This window comes from Amphibalanus amphitrite, unplaced genomic scaffold, assembly GCF_019059575.1.
Source record: "Amphibalanus amphitrite isolate SeventyFive unplaced genomic scaffold, NRLGWU_Aamphi_draft 000291F_arrow, whole genome shotgun sequence".
In the NCBI taxonomy this organism is placed as follows: domain Eukaryota; kingdom Metazoa; phylum Arthropoda; class Thecostraca; order Balanomorpha; family Balanidae; genus Amphibalanus; species Amphibalanus amphitrite.
This window is the reverse complement of record NW_024881786.1, coordinates 573164-593508: the sequence shown is the minus strand read 5'-3', so window position 1 is coordinate 593508 and position 20345 is coordinate 573164. Positions and strand designations below refer to the sequence as shown.

General features: G+C 46.8%; 1 protein-coding gene across 1 annotated transcript; it reads left to right on the top strand.

Annotated features, from left to right (window-relative positions):
- The first annotated feature begins 1390 nt into the window (after nucleotides 1-1390).
- On the top strand, nucleotides 1391-20147 carry LOC122387603 (probable G-protein coupled receptor B0563.6). The gene is made up of 3 exons (XM_043377942.1): nucleotides 1391-1584; nucleotides 18894-19006; nucleotides 19954-20147. Exons 1-3 carry the CDS (start codon nucleotides 1391-1393, stop codon nucleotides 20145-20147), a joined length of 501 nt encoding a protein of 166 aa, XP_043233877.1.
- Nucleotides 20148-20345: the final 198 nt, after the last annotated feature.

Below are 20345 nucleotides of genomic sequence, written 5' to 3'. Positions count from 1 at the left end.
AACCACCGCAGCCCGGGGGGGGGCGTTTTTCGCCCCCCCCCCCCCTGTCTAACTCCGTAAATAAGAGAGCTACGGAAACAAAAGCGATACCAAACGAAAGGTCCCTACGAGACGATTCTAATGCACCTAAAATTTTTGACCTCAGGCCAATTTTCAAGGTCAGAGGTCAAGGTCAAAGGCCAAAACCGGCATATGTGTAGTGATCTCAAAGTAAGCCTTTTAGAGGACGGCAGGCTGCATCAAACCGGCAAAATTGGGTGTCAAACGAAAGAAGAGAATCTGAGGATTCTGAAAATGTGCTCTAAATCAAAAGTCAAGGTCAAGGTCACGCTCAAAATTGACCTCAAACTTGGCACTTTTTCGCACATCTTGCGTGCTAACTTCCAAGATGTTTTGAAATGTTTTGAGGCTTATCAGTTCCCTATTTGTGGTTCATCTTACGATACAAGGCTGCTCAAAGGTCAAGGTCACAGAAGAGTATCCCTGCTAGAGGCTATTTCACTTATTAAGTTAGTAATAATAAATAAGACAATTTTGCCATCCGGAAGCTCTAAATGAAGGCTTAGAGGAAAATAGATGCCAGATTCGTGATCAGCGGGTACAAATCCATCATAAACGACCTTTCATGTGTCAAGGTCAACCAGAGGTCATTCGAGGTCACATGAGGTCAACATGAAACTTGACCTTTTCCGAACAAAATATATATCATTCGACGCGGCTTGACAAGGCGAATGCGATGGTACCACTGCCGTAGCTCTAGGACCATTTTTGTCGAAGTTATTTGCGAAAAACTAAAACCACATTTCGGGGTCGTTGACCTGACCTCTGACCTCAGGTCACCAAAACTATTTTTCTATTTTTCTCTAGGTCAAACGCTACACAGCCGTGCTCGTAATTTGTCTTTATCTCTAAAACTCTATTTTTAGCAGTTATTTGAAGTTTGCGTCTGTGACGCCGAAGTTTGCCGTGCAGGGGTCTAGAAAAATGGACCTTGTGACGTCATCAAGGGGGCTAGGTCCAATTTTTTTACTTCAGAAGATGTCAAATTGATGGGAGAAAAGGTACTGCAAGTTTCGCCTTCCTATCCCTAAGCGTTCGGGAGTTATCGCAAATATTCGCCAGGGGGGGCGAAAAACGCCCCCCCCCCCGGGCCCGCGAGGGTTAATGTCCGATTTCGTCTAAGACAGACCAATGGCAGTGATTATCCGACGCTCACTCTGGCCACTGCCGGGCTAAAACACTCAAGGTGCAATATCCTATAGGGCGGAGATCAGTAGCCGTCTGTCGGTACGCTCACACACGGGGCGGCGGCGCAGCGGCGGGCGGCGCGGGCTTCCGGCGCCCCGTCGCGAGCGGCGCGTCGTTACCGGCTCCAAACACGGCGCGCGCCATGCGGGCGCCGCGCACAGTCTCAACAAACGGCGACGTCGGAGGCGACGCGACGGAGGCGCGGCGGCGACCCGACCGGCCGCGCGCCGGAGGGCGACCTGCCGACAGTCGGCACCGGCGCCGGGCCGACGACGGACCGGCCGCCGCCGAGGACAGCGTCAGTCCCCCCGCGGTGTCGGCGACCAGTCTGGCAGTGTCGGTGGCTGGACAAGTCAGTCATTCTGTGTCGGTGACTGGATAAGTCAGTATCTCGTTCCAGGCAAGAGCAGGGACCTGTCAAGTTCAAATCCGCTGTTCGACAGAAGACGCCTGTGAGTTGCGTCAGAACGGTCAGCAAGTGCATTTTGACAACGGTCCCCACCCCTCACGCGCAGTGATCCGACAAAACGATCATAGGGCGTCGCCCACTGACGCAGCACATCGTGCAGCGGTACAGTGAAACGCAACACGCGCGTCGGCGAAGGAGGTCGCCAGACCTTCGGCACGCTCATCATGCACGAGTGTACCTGGGAGCAGGGGCTCCGCCACAGGGGGGTACGCGGGGGTCCGGACCCCCTGAATAATTTACCTGGGGGGTACAGCACCCCCCAATATTCCTAATACGTTTTCGCGTAAGATTGACTAAATCATTTACAGAATTTTTTGAATAAATTAGAATGTGTTGACAGTCGCAAGGCTAAGGAATTAAGATCTAGAAATAATGTTGTGACACACACACGAATTGCTCAACACTCGCCGACCTATAATGTACGGGAGTGTCATTATTCTACCATTTTCTTATTACTATGAATGCGTTTAAGATTGCTTGGATTAGCTAAGCATGCTAGGATTGGGCTATAATTTCGTGAGAGGGGTCCAGTTTGCAGGACACCTCCTATGCACATGAATATCCGCCCCAAAAGAGCTTCAAATCGATCTGAGAATCCTCTTACCATGTGAGGTCACCCAATAGTGCTGGGGGGGGGGGGGGGGTCCAAGCCGGTCTTTCGAACACTATACTAGTCTAAGCAGCCTCACACCGTTCTGAGGTACAGGTCTCGCGGGTTTTAGCGGTAGGTCGCTCGGCGGGCGGGAGGGCAACTAGTTCCGCCCCTGTATCGGCGACCCTTTGCTCCGCCCAGTTTCGCACGAGCGTGTACTACATCACGTAGTAGCGTGGGGGAGGGGAGGGTTAGGGTGGCAGTGTGTGTAGAGGCTAGAACCGGTTTCTACCGTCTGGGCCGGCGACCCGTCATGCGGTCAGGAGACAGGGAAAGGTCAGAGGTCGCATACAATGTGCGGTGCTGTGCCCCGTCCTCTCCACGTGCTGACCAGCGCACGACCCCGTCCGTTGGCCAATCGGTGTTGAGCGGTCAAGGTCGCCCGTAGCCAGCGGGCGGGGTGAGCCGGCAGCGTGCCGATCCAAGGTCGTGAATAGTACACCTTTTTGCATTTGAATTCAACCATTCGCCATAACTGTTTGAGGAGCCATTTCAACAATCGGCATTGAGCACAACTATTCCGGCGTGGTGTGTTTCATTTCAGCCATTCAGCAAAACAGATTGAACACTGAAATGAGCGATCCGCAAAACAGTTTAACACTTCGCCAGAATTCGGCATTGAGCGAGCTCGCTCGGCATATGACGAATAGTTTCGACCATTGACGATTTGTTTTGCACAATGTTTAACCATTTGTCCAATGTCGAGTTATACGGGAAGATCGCCGAATAGTTTTGCACAATGGTGATTCTTTGTGACCAACCGACCATTTGTAGCGCCACCTATATGGCGAATGTGTACAAATGTTTTGCCCAATGGTCAAAGGCTAACGCAAAAAGGTGTATTAGCCGGTTACCAAAGGGGCCGGCAGACGACTGTTTAGCGCTGTTATTTCTTGGGGACGTTTCTCCTTATTATCCGTGACCTGATAAGGCCGGATATCGTGTCACACTACAGTTTTATTTTCTGCCGCACTATAGTTCCAAAACTACCAGACACAAAGCTTACCGCAGAAAATGTATGTTAAAAATGTTGTATGTTAGAAAATGTAAATGTAAATGTTAAATCCCCTTTTCAATCCATGTCTCCCTAAGTATTGTAGATATCGTCAGTCGTCACCAAACTTTTTGGATTTTTGACATCATTTTTAAAAGATAGGCATTTGGGTTCTAGTTACACCAATGTTATTTGTTGTTATCTTTGTTATTTTTTAAGCCAAATCCATATGAGTCGCCTGAAGAAGCGTAAATCCATATGATAGGAGATAAATATGCCTTAGCCTTCGAGTCTTCGACTTTTAGGGGGAGAGGGGTCCGAAACGACCTTTCTTCCTTTTTCAATCCATGTCTCCCTAAGTAGGTATTGTAGATATCGTCAGTCGTCACCAAACTTTCAGGGACCCTCTGGGCATCAATTTTACACCATGCGGGGCCGTCTTTTTCCAGAGAGTATGATAGGTTGGCCAAAAATGACATCAGAATAACGTCATGGGTCTGCAATTTTCGACATTAAAAAAAAACTTTTGCGGGAATAGCTGCCACGCCTACAGTTTTGAACTTAGATAAAAATGTGTAACACAATAAGATGTGTATCATTAAAGCATATTGTTTCAGCAATCATCATATTATTTTCCCAAAAACAACCGAAAGTTTTTTTAACTTCGAGAAAATCTTGATGTTATAGAACCTAGCCCGCGCCCCGTAGGGGGAACGCCCCTTGTCCTTTTCCGTATATATCTCCTAAACGACTGTAGATATCGTCACCAAACTTTCAGGGCCCCTCCGGTTATCAATTTTACACATTGTGACCAAAAATGTATCTAGAGGCTATGATAAGTTGGCCGCAAATCTGACGTCATGTACTGCCATTTTCAACAAAAAAAAGGTTTCGCGGGAAGCGCTGTCAGGCCTACAGTTTTGAAGATAGAGAAAAATATTCCGAAAATACTCCGGCTTCAAAAATCGACTCCGACTCCGACTCCGACTCCAGCTCCGACTCCGGGCATTTCCCTATAAGTCTATATCATGATAGAAAAGTTCATGTCGGAGGTATTTTTATCTTGCCTGAGACAATCATTCGCGCGTTCAATGGCCTTCCATCGCAGTTATAGATACTCTAAAAAATAGCATTCAGTACCATAAGCAGTTTCTAGCACAGCCGGTCTTCTGGTTTTTCGCTGAAAATGATCGTCCAAAACAGAAACCTTGCCTTAGCTTCGACAAAGTCTGGTTTGGAAACATCAACGAGCATCATATTTCCAAGCAAACATGTGTAGGGCTGAGGGCATGACTTTGAGCTATGCCAAATTAACTCCGACCCCGGAGTCGGAGTCGGTAAGATTTTGGCGACTCCGACTCCGACTCCGACTCCGGTCAAAACTATCGACTCCGACCTACTCCGAATCCGACTCCGACTCCGACTCTGCAGCCCTGGCCGGCTATCCAGCGCCGTTTAAATTTTGAAAATCGGCCGGTAACTTTCCGAGATCTTGGGGGCGGGGCGAAACGCCCCCCCCCCCCCCCCCCCCACGGGTGGTAGGGTCCGCCGATAGCCCTACGGGGCGCGGGCTAACGCGGTCCATCGATATGCAAATTACCAGATCAATAGTTCGACTTTTTGGAAAACTTATGGTGAAAAAATTCACAATCGGCATCAATTTGTCAAACTCCCATTTTCGGCCGATCTATGCCGACCTATGGCAGCTACGATTTTTTGTATAGATATACGTGGCGATCCGCCACTTAAGACGAGTTGTTCGAGAAAAAATGAGGGGAGGGGTTCATTCGACCGTCCTTTCAAGTGCAAATAATAATTGTTATAAAAACGGTAACATCGTAAAAATATAATTCATTGTATCTTTCTCAATAAATTATTGTGGATCATTTCGTAATGATAGATGCATTTTAATAAGCAAAATATATTTTTAGTTGATCTGAGTCCAGTTTCACCAACAGCAAACTCGCCGGCTGCCGGAATATTTTGCCCATAGCTGTTACTTTTTCCTATCATTATTTATTATATATTATATATATTATATATATATATATATATATATATATATATATATTATATCTTATTTATTATATTTATCATTTGATATATTAGGTAAGGGGTTATTAGTTGACCTTGAGGGAGACTTCTAAAAAAAAATACTGGCAGCCGGCTATTTTTTTTTTTTTTTTTTTTGGTAACACTGGCCTCAGCACACTTCCATTCTATTCTATGCCTAAACCTATCACCCCGTTCCAGCTCCTCCCAACCCCTGTTTTCATAGACATGCCACACCGGCCGAGCTACAAGGCTGGCGGCGAGCGCCTCACCCCTCCCTACACGCTAAACAGCGCCGGGCTCTCGTGACCTCTAGCCTCACCGCCCGAGGGCTCGGCCGTTGTCCAAGGACGCCCTGCGCGCGGGCCGCAGTGATAGCCTCTGCTGAGTCCCGCGCTTCCATTCACCGTTTACTACGCGCTGGGTTCATTCATGCCTCTGTGTTTCAGCGTCCTACCCGTTGGGTGGCGCCACTGTAGTCATAGGCGACTGCAGGGAAGCCGCGGTCAGAATGCCCCAAACGGCGGATTTTGAGGTTTTCTTTTAAATTTCTCCGAAACTATCCGGCATACGGTTAAACCTTTTTCCATGATCATGGTAGGGAGCTATACGAATAAATTGGTCACATCTTCAAGCCTACGAAGCTGAAGACGAAAAAGATATAGCCGGAAAGGCAAAACCTACCCTTAAAACCCGCGAGACCTGTACCTAATCTGCAATAATCTGCACAGGGCTAAGAACGTTGATTTGAGAGGCCACCATGTCGGTGTCAATGGGCTCCACTTCTCGGTTTTCGATTCCTTGTGCAAACTGGACCTTGGTTTTTCGGTTTGAAGGAAAATTTTCCCGATAGCCGATAGCGATGTTAAGTTTGCTTTGAACTCTAGAAAAAAAAAAACGGAAATTTATTATCGATTTCTGGAGCTGCGGGTGGTGAATTCGCCCAAAAGGCCCATCCTGGAATCACGAGCGAGGTTTTGTGTTTTGGGTCGGACCCCCCCAATCCCAAAACCGTGGCGGAGCCCCTGCCTGGGAGCAAGCTGAAACTAGGAAATATCAAGGAGTTACATCGACTTTTTCCAGTGTGATAACTTAACTTTGAAACTGCGCAATTTCACTGAAGCCAGGGGTGAAGAATTAGGGGAGTTCCTGAGAATGTTAACTATCCTCACGTTGTCAAAAGTATCCCTTTAAATGGGAAAATTAAAATAGAATTATGGTCAATAACCGTCAATGGCAAAAAGGCGTCAATTGAATATCTTCGATACCAACGACCCTTGTTTGATGGAATGTTAATGAGGGTTCTGAGCTAGTTTGTGCCGTAGTCTCGTGCACCTTTGGCCCACTTTTTTGGTTAACCCGGCAGGCGGTGGGCCTCCCGGCCACCTTCCGCGCGGTGGGGGGGGGGGGGCATTTTTTGCCCCTCCCCCGTATCTCCGAAACTACTGGACGGATCCGGAAAATTCAAGCGGCGTTCGATAGCCCTGTCAAATTTGTCGACGGAAACCAAATTTCATTGACCTCGGGGTCACCGATGACGTCACAGGTCAGGTCAAAGATAAAATGTTTCACCGTTCACGGGGCTTCTAGGGAAAGCGCTATAACACCGAGTAAAACGCATTTTGTCGAAAATCAGCGATAGGGCGTCAGTTGTCCAGTACATATGTTGTTATAAGAGGTCACTGGTCATACCAGGTCAGGTCACAGGTCAGGTCACCAAAGGTCACCAAGGTTCACATGAACCCAACTTTACTAAGGTTGTGCGATGCATGTTTTATGGCCAGTTTTTCATTTCCAACTCAATGGTGTTGGTTATAAGACCATCAGGTACGGTTTAGGTCACTTTCTGGTGGAGGTCAGGTCAAGGTCAGGTAAAAAAATGTCAAATTTCAAAGTTGATAGTTTTGCATAAAATGGGTATTGATTCGATGCAGCTCGTCACGGGGAGTCTGATGGTGGTCTTTGTTTTGCGCTACGAGTTCTAAAATTGCTAAAAAATTGAGTTTGAAAATTTTACGTCATCAATTTTGAACAGTTTTTCGCTATAACTTGGCCAAAAAAAAAGAGGTATCGATCTCAAATTTGGTATGTAGATAGAAGGCGGTAGGGACTATCACATATCTTCACGTTTAATCGAAGTTCAAAAACCTTTTTGGATTTTTTGGCTATTATATTCAAAAAAGCTATTTTTTATTTTTGGGGGTCAAAATCCAAAAAATTCCACAAATCTGAGATAACAGTTTTGTAGCACTCTAAATTCTACACCTTTTATGTCTGAAACATTTTTTTTTTTTTTGTATCTCTTAAGCTGTAGGCCTGACAGCTCTTCTCGCGAAACCTTTTTTTGGGTCGAAAATGGCAGAAATGACGTCACTCTGACGTCATTAGCGTCCAACCTATCATAGTCTTTGGAAAAAAGTTTTGGTCACAATGTGCAATAGCTATTCACGGGAGGGTACTGAAAGTTTGGTGACGATCGGCGCAGCGGTTCTCGAGATATATCGAAAAAACTAAGGGGGGGCAAAAAATGCCCCCCCCCCCCACCGCCTGGAAGGTTAAGCCTCAATAATTCAATTATCTGTTTATGTACAGCCCTCTGCCTAGGTACTGCGTGGTGGGTATTCTTTTTTCGACAAAACCGAGAATAACTCGAATACTATGCTATCTGTCACTCGGAAATCGTAACAGCAAGACGCGCGAGACTCCGCACTTTCGATTGGGCCTATCATGGTATATGTACATTTTCCATCCAGTTTGGCAACAACACATAAAAGTTTATATTTGTCCCCAAAACAACCTTTTGCATTTTGCTGACACACTAGGCGTATAATTTGTTCAGTGATGCACCCAATCGAAGGAGTGGGGCATGGCGCATCTATGTGCAATGAGTTCCGACCGACTGATAACATAGCCCTTGAGATATTATCGGTTTTGTCGAAAAAAGAATACCTACCACGCAGTGCGCAGAGGGCTGTAAAATGTTAAGCAACGGGGCCTTATAGAGATATAGAGATAGAGGCGACCCTTGGCTTTTCTAAAATGATAAATTCGTGTGTGCTGCAACACTCCACACTTTTTTATTGCAAGTGGCCAATGTTATGACAACTTCGGCCCAGCAAAAATATTTATCAAAAATGTACATTTTTGCTCACTTTTGCCGAGTGTATGGCAGCATTAGCCTTTTATTCGTTAGCCGGTAACCTTTTTACGTTCTTAGGTCAACCGGTGACCTCTGAGGTCAGGTCACGTGACCCAAAGCACGGGTTCAGTTTTTCATAACTTTGGAAAAAAACGGTCGCATGGAGCCGCGACTTTAGCATCATCGTGTTTGTCTCGCTCAGGCGCGTTGAATAGTATATTTTCTATTCGGATGAGTTTACCTTGATGTGTTGACCTCGAGTCAAGGTCAGGTCAGCGTCCCAGGTCACGAAGCCTGTTGAAAAAGGTCATGTTGCATATCATTCGATTTGGCAGGTCTTCCTGAGTCCATTGGCAACTTTCCCGACTCGCCAGCTCAATTTGATCGGGAGTTGTTGACGAAAAAACTCGTATAACCCAAGTGACGTCATAAACGACGTCATGCAAGGTCAACAATGCAAAAGTGAAGCATCAAACCTTGCAAGGAGTAAATGAACTTACGATTCCGACGTGTTTGAAATAGTTTGAGATCGTGCCTGGCGCCAAAATAACAGTTTTCATTTTCCCCCGTTGACTTATCATGGTGAGGTCACGTGACCACCTGACCTCATGTGACCAGGTGACCTTTAGGAAAAATCCGAGATATAAAAGTTGTGAGACCTCAGGAGGATACTACATACTGTAAGTTTCATCTCCCTGTGAAAGTTCCCCTGGTACTGAGGGCGTTGCGAAGTTGCGACATCTGAGGACCGTGCAGAAGTTTATCTATGACGTCATAGGTCAGTGACCTGACCGGACCTGAAAATGCATTTGGTGTCACAATATGCAGCTTTGATCAAAGGTCAGCTATACCAAGTTTCAGCTCCATATCACTGGTGTGCTTGGAGGTATCGCGAACAAAAAACATCGGGGGCGGGCTGCAGATCTCAAACCGGGCCAGGTGTTGCAACATTGTCCACCTATATTTTTGTTTTAACCCTCGCCGGACCTATTGATTTTCTACATACGCGCCGGCCGAGGGGGAGGGCGGGTATGAACCCCCCCCCCCTCGCCGTTTCGCCCCTGGTGGAGCTAGCGCGTCACGGAAAAAACGAGCGTGTGCGCCGTTATGAGACGCAGAGATTGATACCCGATTTTAAGGTCCTAAGTCAACCGGTGACCTCTGAGGTCACGTCAAGTGCCCCAAGGTACGTTTCCGTTTTTGGTGAAAAACTTCGCAACAAACGGCCGCAGAGCCGTGATTTTGGCAGCATCGTGTTCGCCTCGCTCAGGCGCGTCGAATGATATACTTTTTGTTTGGGTGAGGTCAACTTAGGGTGTTGACCTCAGGTCACGGTCAGGTCAGCGCCCCCAGGTGACGAAATTGGTCGAAGTAGGTCATGTCACATATCATTCGATTCGGCAGGTCTTCCTGAGTCCATTGGTGGCTTTCCCGACTCGCTAGCTCAATTGGTCGGGAGTTATTGACGAAAAACTAATATGACCCTAATGACGTCATAAATGACGTCACGCAAGGTCAACATTGCAAAAGTGACGCATCTAACCTTGCAAGGAGTGCATCAAATCACGACTCTGTTTGCTTGAGATAGTTGGAGATCGTTCCCGGCGCCAGAATAGCAGTTTTCATTTTTCCCCATTGACTTTAGGTAATGGTGAGGTCACGAAAATGAGCTAACCTCATATGACCTTTATGAAAAAAATCCGAGATATACAAGTTGTGAGACTCGTAATGGATACTAGATCCTGCAATTTTCAATTCCCTGTGAAAGCTCCTCTGGCAGTGATGACGTTGCGAAGTTGCGACATCTGAAGACCGTGCAGAGGTTCACTTATGACGTCATAGGTCAGTATCTGACCTGACCCGAAAATGCGGTTGGTGTCAAAAGATTCGGCTTGAATCAAAGGTCATGTATGCCAAGTTTCAACTCTATATCGCCAGCGTGTTCGGAGCTATTGCGAAAAAAAGACTATGGGGGACGGTACCCCCTCGGCCGGCGAGGGTTAAAGAAAAGAGTCACCATTCTGAATTTTTGTGTATTCCGAGCTCACCTCAACCACTACAAGCTGGAAACCACAAGTTCAAAACTGGCGCACCCGTTTACCGTCCTCACTGGATCCTAGACAACCCTGTTGTTCACTTAATTTTTCATGGGTTGTTTCAGCCCCCTCTTGCCGTTCAATTTGGTCTTAGGAACAACTCAGGACACTGCTCCCAAAGGTAACCGATGAACGGTCTTACCAAACCATAACAACAACTTTTCTGCACTAGGTAAGTGTAAAAAGCTACGGTAAAACAGATTATTTTTCCAGGAGTGGGCCAAAGTTGCCCTTGGTGGCCAAAATTACACTATGATTCGACTGAGCAGTGACGAGCACGCGTTGACCGAAGCTGTTCATTTTCACAAACGTATTCTTCTAACTGAAGTGTCCAAGCAAGGCTTGTTCGTTGGTTCGCTCGCCATAATTATCCGGCTAAAGACAATCCATATTCGCTTTACAAGAAACTTGGGTTGACATTTGACGCTGCTTCAATGACTATGTACGCTTGGCTGATAGACCATCAGATTTGGAGACTGTGATCAAACATCCCTTTTCAGAATGTTATTTATCTCTCAGCGGGTGAGCAGCTTTGGTTATTCGTCAAATCAGTGCGTCTGGGAAGACAAAGACAGAGACAGAGACAGAGACAGAGACAGAGAGAGACAGAGACAGAGACAGAGACAGAGACAGAGACAGAGACAGAGAGAGAAAGAGAGAGCACTGAACAGTGTACGTGATCCTGAAAAAGAACAGGACCACACGGCTGCTGTCTCCTAACTGAATTATTGTAATGCCGGACCGTCTATTGTCCATTGGTATTGTCACCATGCCTGCAGGCCCAGTGCCCAACGATGCTAAGACGTTACCAGAATTGCCCAATACCTAATAGCGATAGAAAGCACGGTTATAATTAAATCTCGCCGGACCTATCGGCGTTTTACCTGTGCCTGGTCCTGGAGATGAGGGGGCGTCGACGTCGAGTACGACCGTCCTCACACTCTCCGCCGCTCCTCACCATTACTTCCCAGGAAGCAATTAAAATCAAGACATATTTTCGCGAACACCCTGTATATCGTCCCATTCGGCATATCCTTCTGAGCTCATCAGTGCCTTTCGCGAGGGTTTCCGTAGGACGTCATCTGTTAGTGATCTGAGCTACACTGCGCCTAGTTCTGAGTCCTAACAGAAAAATCACCCACAGCAGCGGTTTGTTAACTTAATTAGCCCTTAAAATCTCCCACAGATTTCACAAGTCATGTGAAAAAGTAGCCTCTGTGAAAAAACTCAGACAGGCTGGTAAACTTTATATCAGCGTTACTTTTTTGAATGAGGTCCTTACCACATGGCTGTCTGTTTCGCCCGTCAAGACCCCCATTTCGGCATCTCCATGCATCACGATGTTTCTTTTTCGTTTCGAAGCTTTAGTCTCTCCCTGCCGTTGTACCGAGGCGAGACGGCCGCGTCGGTTTGCGGTACTGGTGAGCTGGTAACGAGCTGAGGGCCAGAGCGTTTCTGTCCGGCCGTTTCACGGGAGCCGGCGCACACTGCCCGTCCCCGACACGGTTCGTCGGAAGGTCATCTCAGGCTCAAAAGAAACGATATATACCATTCGAAAGCTGACGGTGAGCTGAATCCAAAAATGTAATTTTTATCAAAATCGATCGATGGCCTTTTTTGCAAATTGCATTTTTGTAAAAACTTTATAATTTTTTATTCAACGGGCTGTCCCGGACATTCTTGAAAACATAAACATGTATTTTTGAGTTCCAGTGAAAGCTGAAAGCCAAAAGAACAATATCTAGCGAAACAATATTTCCTAACATTGATATGCGTCTCCCACAGCCGACAATAAGGCGCAATCACACAGCTCAGTGTCACGATGGACTAAAGTCGGCCACACAGAAGCGTGAAATGACACTTATCGACTCGCAGACCCGGCGCTCTCAGCCCGCCTGACCGGCCACGGTAAGGAGGTTCGGCTGTCGTTCTACTAAACGGGCGTCATATTTGTTAGTTTAACGATTCAAGTCGGTACTTGAGTTATTCAGGATACATGAGCAGAAGATTCATTGCTCTGTCATCTTAACATCACGCATTAATTTGCATTTGTTCATGTCTACTTTGCTCAATTGAGCCTGGTATCATGCCCATATAAGGAAAATTGGCCGCGCTGAAATGTCAGAGGTTGCACCGGCCTCAGCTCGGGTGGAGTGTGGGTAGCGCCCGGGCATATTTACGTCTGGACAACGAGTTGCGGGGAAAAGTGCTGATTTTGTTGCAGTTTTAGGAGCCGGTGATTAGGCTGGATTTTTGGGTTACTTTTTCGTTCCGATTCATGTATTTCATAGTGTTTGGCTTTTGAATATTTTAGTTCTTTCAGATAAATATTAATTGCCTTACAACTTTTGTAAAAACGTTTCATTTTTTTATAGGCCGACCTTCAGAGTCCTAATAATACATCAGCACTACAATCATTGTCAACAAACAAATGGAGCACCACTTGGCTCTGTTCCAAGGCGCTTTTTAAGTTTATCTGGCGGTTTCCGTACTCTTGTACGTCGTTTTGTTGGATGTTTTGAATCCCTTAAGATTGACTTATATCATATTTAAGAAGCATGTGACTGAATACAATCCGAAGTGTCCAGGAGGCTGACAGAGGTCCTGACTCCTGAGCAATATCAATATCAAGTTGAACTTGAAGTTATGAAATTTTGGTTGATAAACGCAAGTTAAACGGGCTCATATATTAGCAAGAAAAAGTAAAATTAAAGGAGCTTATTGGCTAGAAACAAGCTATAATATTGCAGATCTTGGAGGAATACTGAAGAGTGCGCTGAGCAGGATCATGCCAGAAAATGTTGACTGATGAGCGCACTGCGCATATTGATGTATTGGTATGAATATTGAATGATAACTTATCATATTTAAGAAGCATGTGACTGAATACAATCCGAAGTATCCAGGAGGCTGACAGAGGTCCTGACTCCTGAGCAATATCAACATCAAGTTGAACTTGAAGTTATGAAATTTTGGTTGATAAACGCAAGTTAAACGGGCTCATATATCAGCAAGAAAAAGTTAAATTAAAAGAGCTTATTGGCTGAAAACAAGCTATAATATTGCAGATCTTGGAGCAATACTGAAGAGCGCGCTGAGCTGACTGATGAGCGCACTGCGCATATTGATGTATTGGTATGAATATTGAATGATAACTTACAACAGCAAGATAAATTAGTGCTATCAAGTTAAAAATCTAGAATGAATGGACTTTGGCAGCTTTACTATGCTTAGATGCTATGCAGATTGTAATGTGCATCAGGTACTCAGTGTCTGGCAAATGAAACATGCGATCATTCCATTGCTACTGGAGGAGAAAGCCTGGATCACTAAATCCCTTTATGTTGATTTTGATGTTAATCATTACTGTATTTCTTGAAAAAAGGAGTGTTATAAAATTGTCAATGTGACAATCCATGCAACGATGTGATCATATAATGTGTTCATAGTCATTCGTGATAGTGATTGTTGGTCCAATATACAATGGCAAAGCTCTCAGTCTCAGCGTTTCTTCCTGTGGATGGCCAGCAGTGACTCAGAGCTTAAAAGTATCAGTTTTCTTCACAGGGCTGGGATAAAAAGTACTTAGGGTAATCTTCAACCAAGGAACTCTACTTTGACATGGTATGAGATGTAGGCACAAGTAGGTAGGTGCTTAGTTCCTATAGTCAGCAGTTGTGTAGGTTTAGTCGGGTTAGCTTAGATTAGGCTATGTTAGTTTTTTTAATTTGCCAAGTGTCCATAAAAATGTGACCTGAGCAATGAGCATACCTGAATAACCTGACAGCTGACCTAACCTCAATCATCACACATATTTGCAGCCTACCCAAGACCTGCATAGCAGTAGCACCCAGTTATAGGTAGGTACTCACCCTAACTCAATTTTACCTGCTAACCTTCAACTTGCCAATAGTTAGCTCACCTTGCCAAGCTGCATCCAGGGAAACAGTCACCAGCTCATTGGGTGGCTGGTGTGAGTCTGTGCATTTAAAGTGTTTCTTCTCTGAAGCTGCTCTGCACTGCTGTATGTCATGTTAGATGCTCAGAAAATGTGGGAAATGATTACTAAGCTACTTAAGTGCTTTGTTATTTATTTATTTATTTCACATAATCCGGTCATTCCACAGTACAGGGCTATTCATAGACCGTCGTCATACATGATAATCACACACGGTTAATCGCGGCACGAACCTGGCGTTTAAGCATGCGTATTGAAGTGACATGGATGTTTTCACTGATAACGAATTGGTTGTAAAGGCTAGCGGCACGATATGTAAAAAGTCTCTTTCCATGGTTGTTGTGAGCACGTCCTGGGTTCAAGTGATCTGACTGTCGAGTTGTACGATGGATGGTCTCATGATTGTATGAAAGACTAGATCGAATTGCACATGGTTCACCGCTCGTCAAAATCTTATGAAGCAAACATATGTCAGAGAATTTCACAAACTGTTGAGCATCTAGCCATTCCAAATCGCGAAGTACATCAGATATGTGATCGTATTTGCGGCGGCCTGACAGCACTCTAGCGGCGAGATTAAACACTTTTTGTACTTTCGCAATCACAGTCAGGTTAGCACTGCCATAAACTTGTACACAATAGCGGATATGTGAAAACACGAGCGCGTCGATCAGGCGAGGTAAGACATCAGGTGGTAAGATATGTTTAGCATGTGAAAGAGCAATGAGTATACCTATACATCGGCTGGTAACATGAGTCACATGCAGCTCCCAGGACAGAGTCTGATCCATGATTACGCCGAGGTTCTTAACGCTGGATGAAAATTGAAGCTCCTGGTTCATGAAACGAATTGTGGGAATCACGCTAATTGCTTTGAGTTGGCGCCTATCCCCGCATAAAAGAATCTCAGTTTTACTCGCGTTTACAAGCATTCCATTTTGCATAAACCATGTTTGTAAAACATTTAAGACACTTTCTAGAGAGGTTTTCATATCTAAAATCCTAGCACGGGGACCTGTGATTGCGATCTGAGTGTCGTCAGCATATCTAACAAATGTTATACGGAAACCATTGAGCTCGGTTGGGACATGACATGCAATGTCGTTGGACGCGATGTTGAACAGTAGCGCTCCAAGGCACGTCCCCTGGAAAGTGCCGATGGAAATGTTCAGAGGCGCCGACAGTGTAGCGCCAACCCTTACGCGCTGCGTGTGACCTCCCAGGTAGCTTTTGAACCAGCCGGGTGATACCTGATGTTGTTGTAGCTTTGTCAAAAGGTTGGCATGGTCAATCACATCGAAACAGCGGCTCAGGTCTAGCAATGTTAAAATCGTCACCTCTGATTGATCCATGCCTCGTAAAATCGCATCTGTTACTGTTAAAAGCGCCGTACAGGTTGAGTGTTTAGCTAAAAATCCATGCTGGTCAGAGTTTATGAGGCCTTCAGCGTTTAAGTATGAGACAAGTTGCTCGTGAACAAGCTTCTCGACAAGCTTACATATGGTCGGCGTGAGTGTGATGGGTCTGAAGTTCGAAACGACAGCGGGGTCGTCTCGTTTATGGAGAGGTAATACTACTGCCCTTTTCCAGGATTCGGGCACGGTTTCTGAGACTATGCTTTTATTTATAATTCTGAGAAGTGTTCTACCTATAGTACTAAATGTTTGCTTCAATATAGCTATCGGTATGTCATCGTCAGTGGCTGCTGATTTGTTTGGAAGAGAGAAAAGCACTCGTCGCAGCTGGTCGAGTGTCACAGGCATAAGGTTTAATTTGCCGGTGTTGACTCGAGGGAGACGTGTGTTTAGTGGTTGTCTCCCTGATTGTGTGTAGTCACTCATGACCTTGTCCCTGGTTTCTGTGCCAATGGATGTAAAGTAGGCATTCAATTGATCGGGTGTGAGGTTGACAGGCTGCGTCGGTGGTCCGCGCCTTGGGGCAATCACCGGCTGTAATTGGCGGTACAGCTGCGATGGAGGGGAGCCTCTTACGCGCTGTGAGATGTCATCGCGTCTGTCCCTTCTAATGGCCCTTTTGACAGCAATGTTGAGTCGCCTGTACGCTTCCATGTTCCCGTCTCGCCTCGCTTCTCTACGCAGGGCCATTAACTCTAACGTGTCGTCACTGACGGGCGGTGGCGAGGGGTTATGTACACGGAAACGTCGGATGGGGGCATGCATATCTAAGATGCGGTTCACCTGGTCACTGAAACACTCCCATTGACGTTCACACGTGTCGTCACGCCGCACGGTCACATGCCAGTCTGTGTTACGCACATCAGTGATGAGATCGGACATGTTCATAGCGCGCCAGTTACGGCCAGTGCGATATACGGGCCGAGATTTAGTGCGCTGGATAGAGGTCCGTACAGTCACTCGCGAGTGGTGAGATGAGATATCACTGGGCTGAACAATGCATGATGATGTCACATCCTCTCCACACAGTTCATTCGATATCAGCACAACATCGAGCACAGAGTGAGTGTCGCCTCGGTGGAAAGTCGGCACTGTTACCTGGTTGTTTATGCCGTTGTTTATGGTTGGTTGGTTGTTTATGTTAATGCTCGAGACATGAACAAGGACAGATCCTGCAGGGTACAGCTATGAGTTAGGTGCTAGGTGAGTATGTTATGTGAATGCGCTGTTCCCTGTTTGACCATAATAAGTATACAAACAAGCACAGGGTCACAGTTATATTCAAGCTCCACATAAACATACAACAAAAACGGCCATATAGTCTCACTCCGAACACACCACAAAGAACTTAAGCCTTTGCAGGCACAAAAATGCTTTGATTTACAGGACAGGTATACAATATAGGTATCCTCTGTCCTTGGGGATCTTGCTGCGAAGTTGAGGTACGATGACTGAACTTCAGGATTGATCAACCTTTTCTTCTTAGCCACTGCTTATATACGAGAAAGACCAAATGCTTGTTTGTAAACTGCCTTGAAAACTTAATGATCCACCTTCAATTCTGACATGAAGGCACAAATAAAATAGTTCCCTTTCCTTTTGGAATACACAAAGCAAAATATTTAATAACTTCTAGTGGATGGACAAGAGCAATTAGCATAGCTTCCCCTCAAGTTAACTTCTGGCACTGATGAATTACACTGACGCTTATTCGCTTCATATTTTGTAACAAACGCGCTAAAACTGCAATATAACAGCACTATATGCTTTTTGACAAAATGCAGAAGTAGAAAAAATTTAGCCCTGATGGCATTCATTCTTGGTGGAAACGTAATTACAAAATATTTTGTAGTAACTATTAAATTCCGGCCGAAAACAGTGCACGGTTTAAAAAAGAATCATTCCAATGACGGTCCATTCTTGCGGTCCTGAAATCGCCACTATTTCCGGCCTCTCCAACGCAACTCGTTGTCCAGACGTAAATATGCAGCGCCCGGGTGGGCAGGGTAACCTTTGACCGGTCGCACGGCCGAGCAGCTGTCACCAGTACAGCCTCTGACAGTGATACCCCGCTCACTTCCCCTGCGCGGGCACTGAGCGCAGCTGGATGGAACAAAACATGTATAAGAAAAATGTAAATTAAAGCATGTTGTAAATCAAGAAGAACAATGAATTTTCTTCACAGGTATCCTGAATAACTTTAATAGCGATGTGGACAGTTAAACTGACAAATATGACATTTATTTAGTAGAACGAGAGCCGAACGTTCTTTCCGTGGCTGGTCAGGCGGGCCGAGAGCGCCGGGTCTGCGAGAGGATAAGGGTCATTTCACGCTTCTGTGTGGCCGACTTTGGTCCATCGTGACACTAAGCTGTGTGATTGCGCCTTATTGTCGGCTGTGGGAGACGCATATTAATGTTAGGAAATATTGCTTCGCTAAATATCGTTCTTTTGGCGTTCAGCATTCACTGGAACTCGAAAAAACATGTTTATGTTTTCAAGAATGTCCGGGACAGCCCGTTGAATAAAAAAATATAAAGTTTTTACAAAAACGCAATTTTCAAAAAAGGCCATCGATCGATTTTGATAAAAATTACATTTTTGGATTCAGCTCACCGTCAGCTTTCGAATGGTATATACCGTTTCTTTTGAGCCTGAGATGACCTTCCGACGAACCGTGCCGACTGACGGCCGGCCCGTCCCCGACTGATAGCCCCGACTGACCGCCGGCGCGTGCCGTGTCCGTGCCGTCAGACCCGGGGCCGGCGGCCGGCGCTGGCCATGTCGGCCGCGGACAGGGGGCCGGGCCCGGCGCCGCTGGCCGAGCCCGAGCACCGGCCGGCGGCCACCGCCTACCTGTTCGGCTACAGCGTGCTCATCCCCATCATCTCGGCACTGGGCGTGGTCGGCAACGCGCTCAACCTACTGGTGCTGACCCACGGCCGGCGCCACCTGCGCCACTCCATCTACGTCTACTTCACCTGTGAGTCCCCGCGACACTCAGTCCGCGTCTACTTCACCTGTGAGTCCCCGCGACACTCAGTCCGCGTCTACTTCACCTGTGAGTCCCCGCGACACTCAGTCCGCGTCTACTTCACCTGTGAGTCCCCGCGACACTCAGTCCGCGTCTACTTAGCCTGTGAGTCCCCGCGACACTCAGTCCGCGTCTACTTCACCTGTGAGTCCCCGCGACACTCAGTCCGCGTCTACATACTTCACCTGTGAGCCCCCCCCCCCCCCCCTGCGACACTTAGTCCGCGTCTACTTCACCTGTGAGTCCCCGCGACACTCAGTCTGCGTCTACTTGTCTACTTCACCTGTGAGTCCCCGCGACACTCAGTCCACCTCTACTTCACCTGTGAGTCCCCGCGACACTCAGTCCGCGTCTACTTCACCTGTGAGCCCACGTCTACTTCACCTGAGTCCCTGCGATACTCAGCCCACGTCTACGTTACCTGTGTGCGCCTCCTTTACCCGAGAGTGGACTCCACAGTGGAATGAACGTGTGGACGTCTTGTCTCCGACGGCCACTGCACTGGTCGGACGTGTTTCAGTCCTATGGACCTGCTGTTGTCACTCAGTGATAAGTGTGTTTCAGTTCTGTCTCTGCTGTACGGTAGTTGGACGCGTTTCAGTCCTAGGACCTTGCTGTTTTGTTCACTGGACGTGTTTCAGTCCTGTCTCTGTTGTCCACTAGATGGACGTGTTTCAGTCCTGTCTCTGTTGTCCACTAGATGGACGTGTTTCAATCCTGCTGGTGTTGTTCAGTGGTTGGGCGTGTTTCAGTCTCGGTAGTTGGACGCGTTTCAGTCCTGTCTCTCAGTGGCTGACGCGTTTCAGTCCTGTCTCTCAGTGGCTGACGCGTTTCAGTCGTGTCTCTCAGTGGCTGACGCGTTTCAGTCGTGTCTCTCAGTGGCTGATCCGTTTCAGTCCTGTCGCTGGCGGATCTGGTCACCTGCCTGCTGGTCCTGTTCAGCGGCATCGCCAAGGGCGTGGCGGCCGACAGCGTGTGGTGGCAGCTGTTTGACGTGTACCTGCACCTCGGCTGCGGCGCCGTCTCCACCACCGCCTCCGTCGCCACCGTCGTCATGGTCACCGTCGAGAGACTCGTCACCATCAGGTAAATCACAGTCCAGGTGGGCGCACTTCTGGGAACGTAAATTACTACATCGGCGTACTTTTGTTCATAATAAATTCAAAGCCGCCATTTCGGCCATGAGTAGGCCGGAACTTACCATAAGTAGGTACTTTTCCGGATCAGGATGAGAATTTTACAGGCTAACTGCTAGGGCTCCTGAGTCTGAATCTGAACATGAGCTGCA

Excerpts from the sequence above, each read along its gene's own strand:
- LOC122387603 (XM_043377942.1), top strand. The coding sequence starts at position 1,391 with ATGCGGGCGCCGCGCACAGTCTCAACAAACGGCGACGTCGGAGGCGAC. Across the intron at positions 1,585-18,893 it reads TCGGCGACCAGTCTGGCAGT|CGTGCTCATCCCCATCATCT; the intron begins GTCGGTGGCTGG and ends GTTCGGCTACAG. Across the intron at positions 19,007-19,953 it reads CATCTACGTCTACTTCACCT|TCCTGTCGCTGGCGGATCTG; the intron begins GTGAGTCCCCGC and ends GATCCGTTTCAG.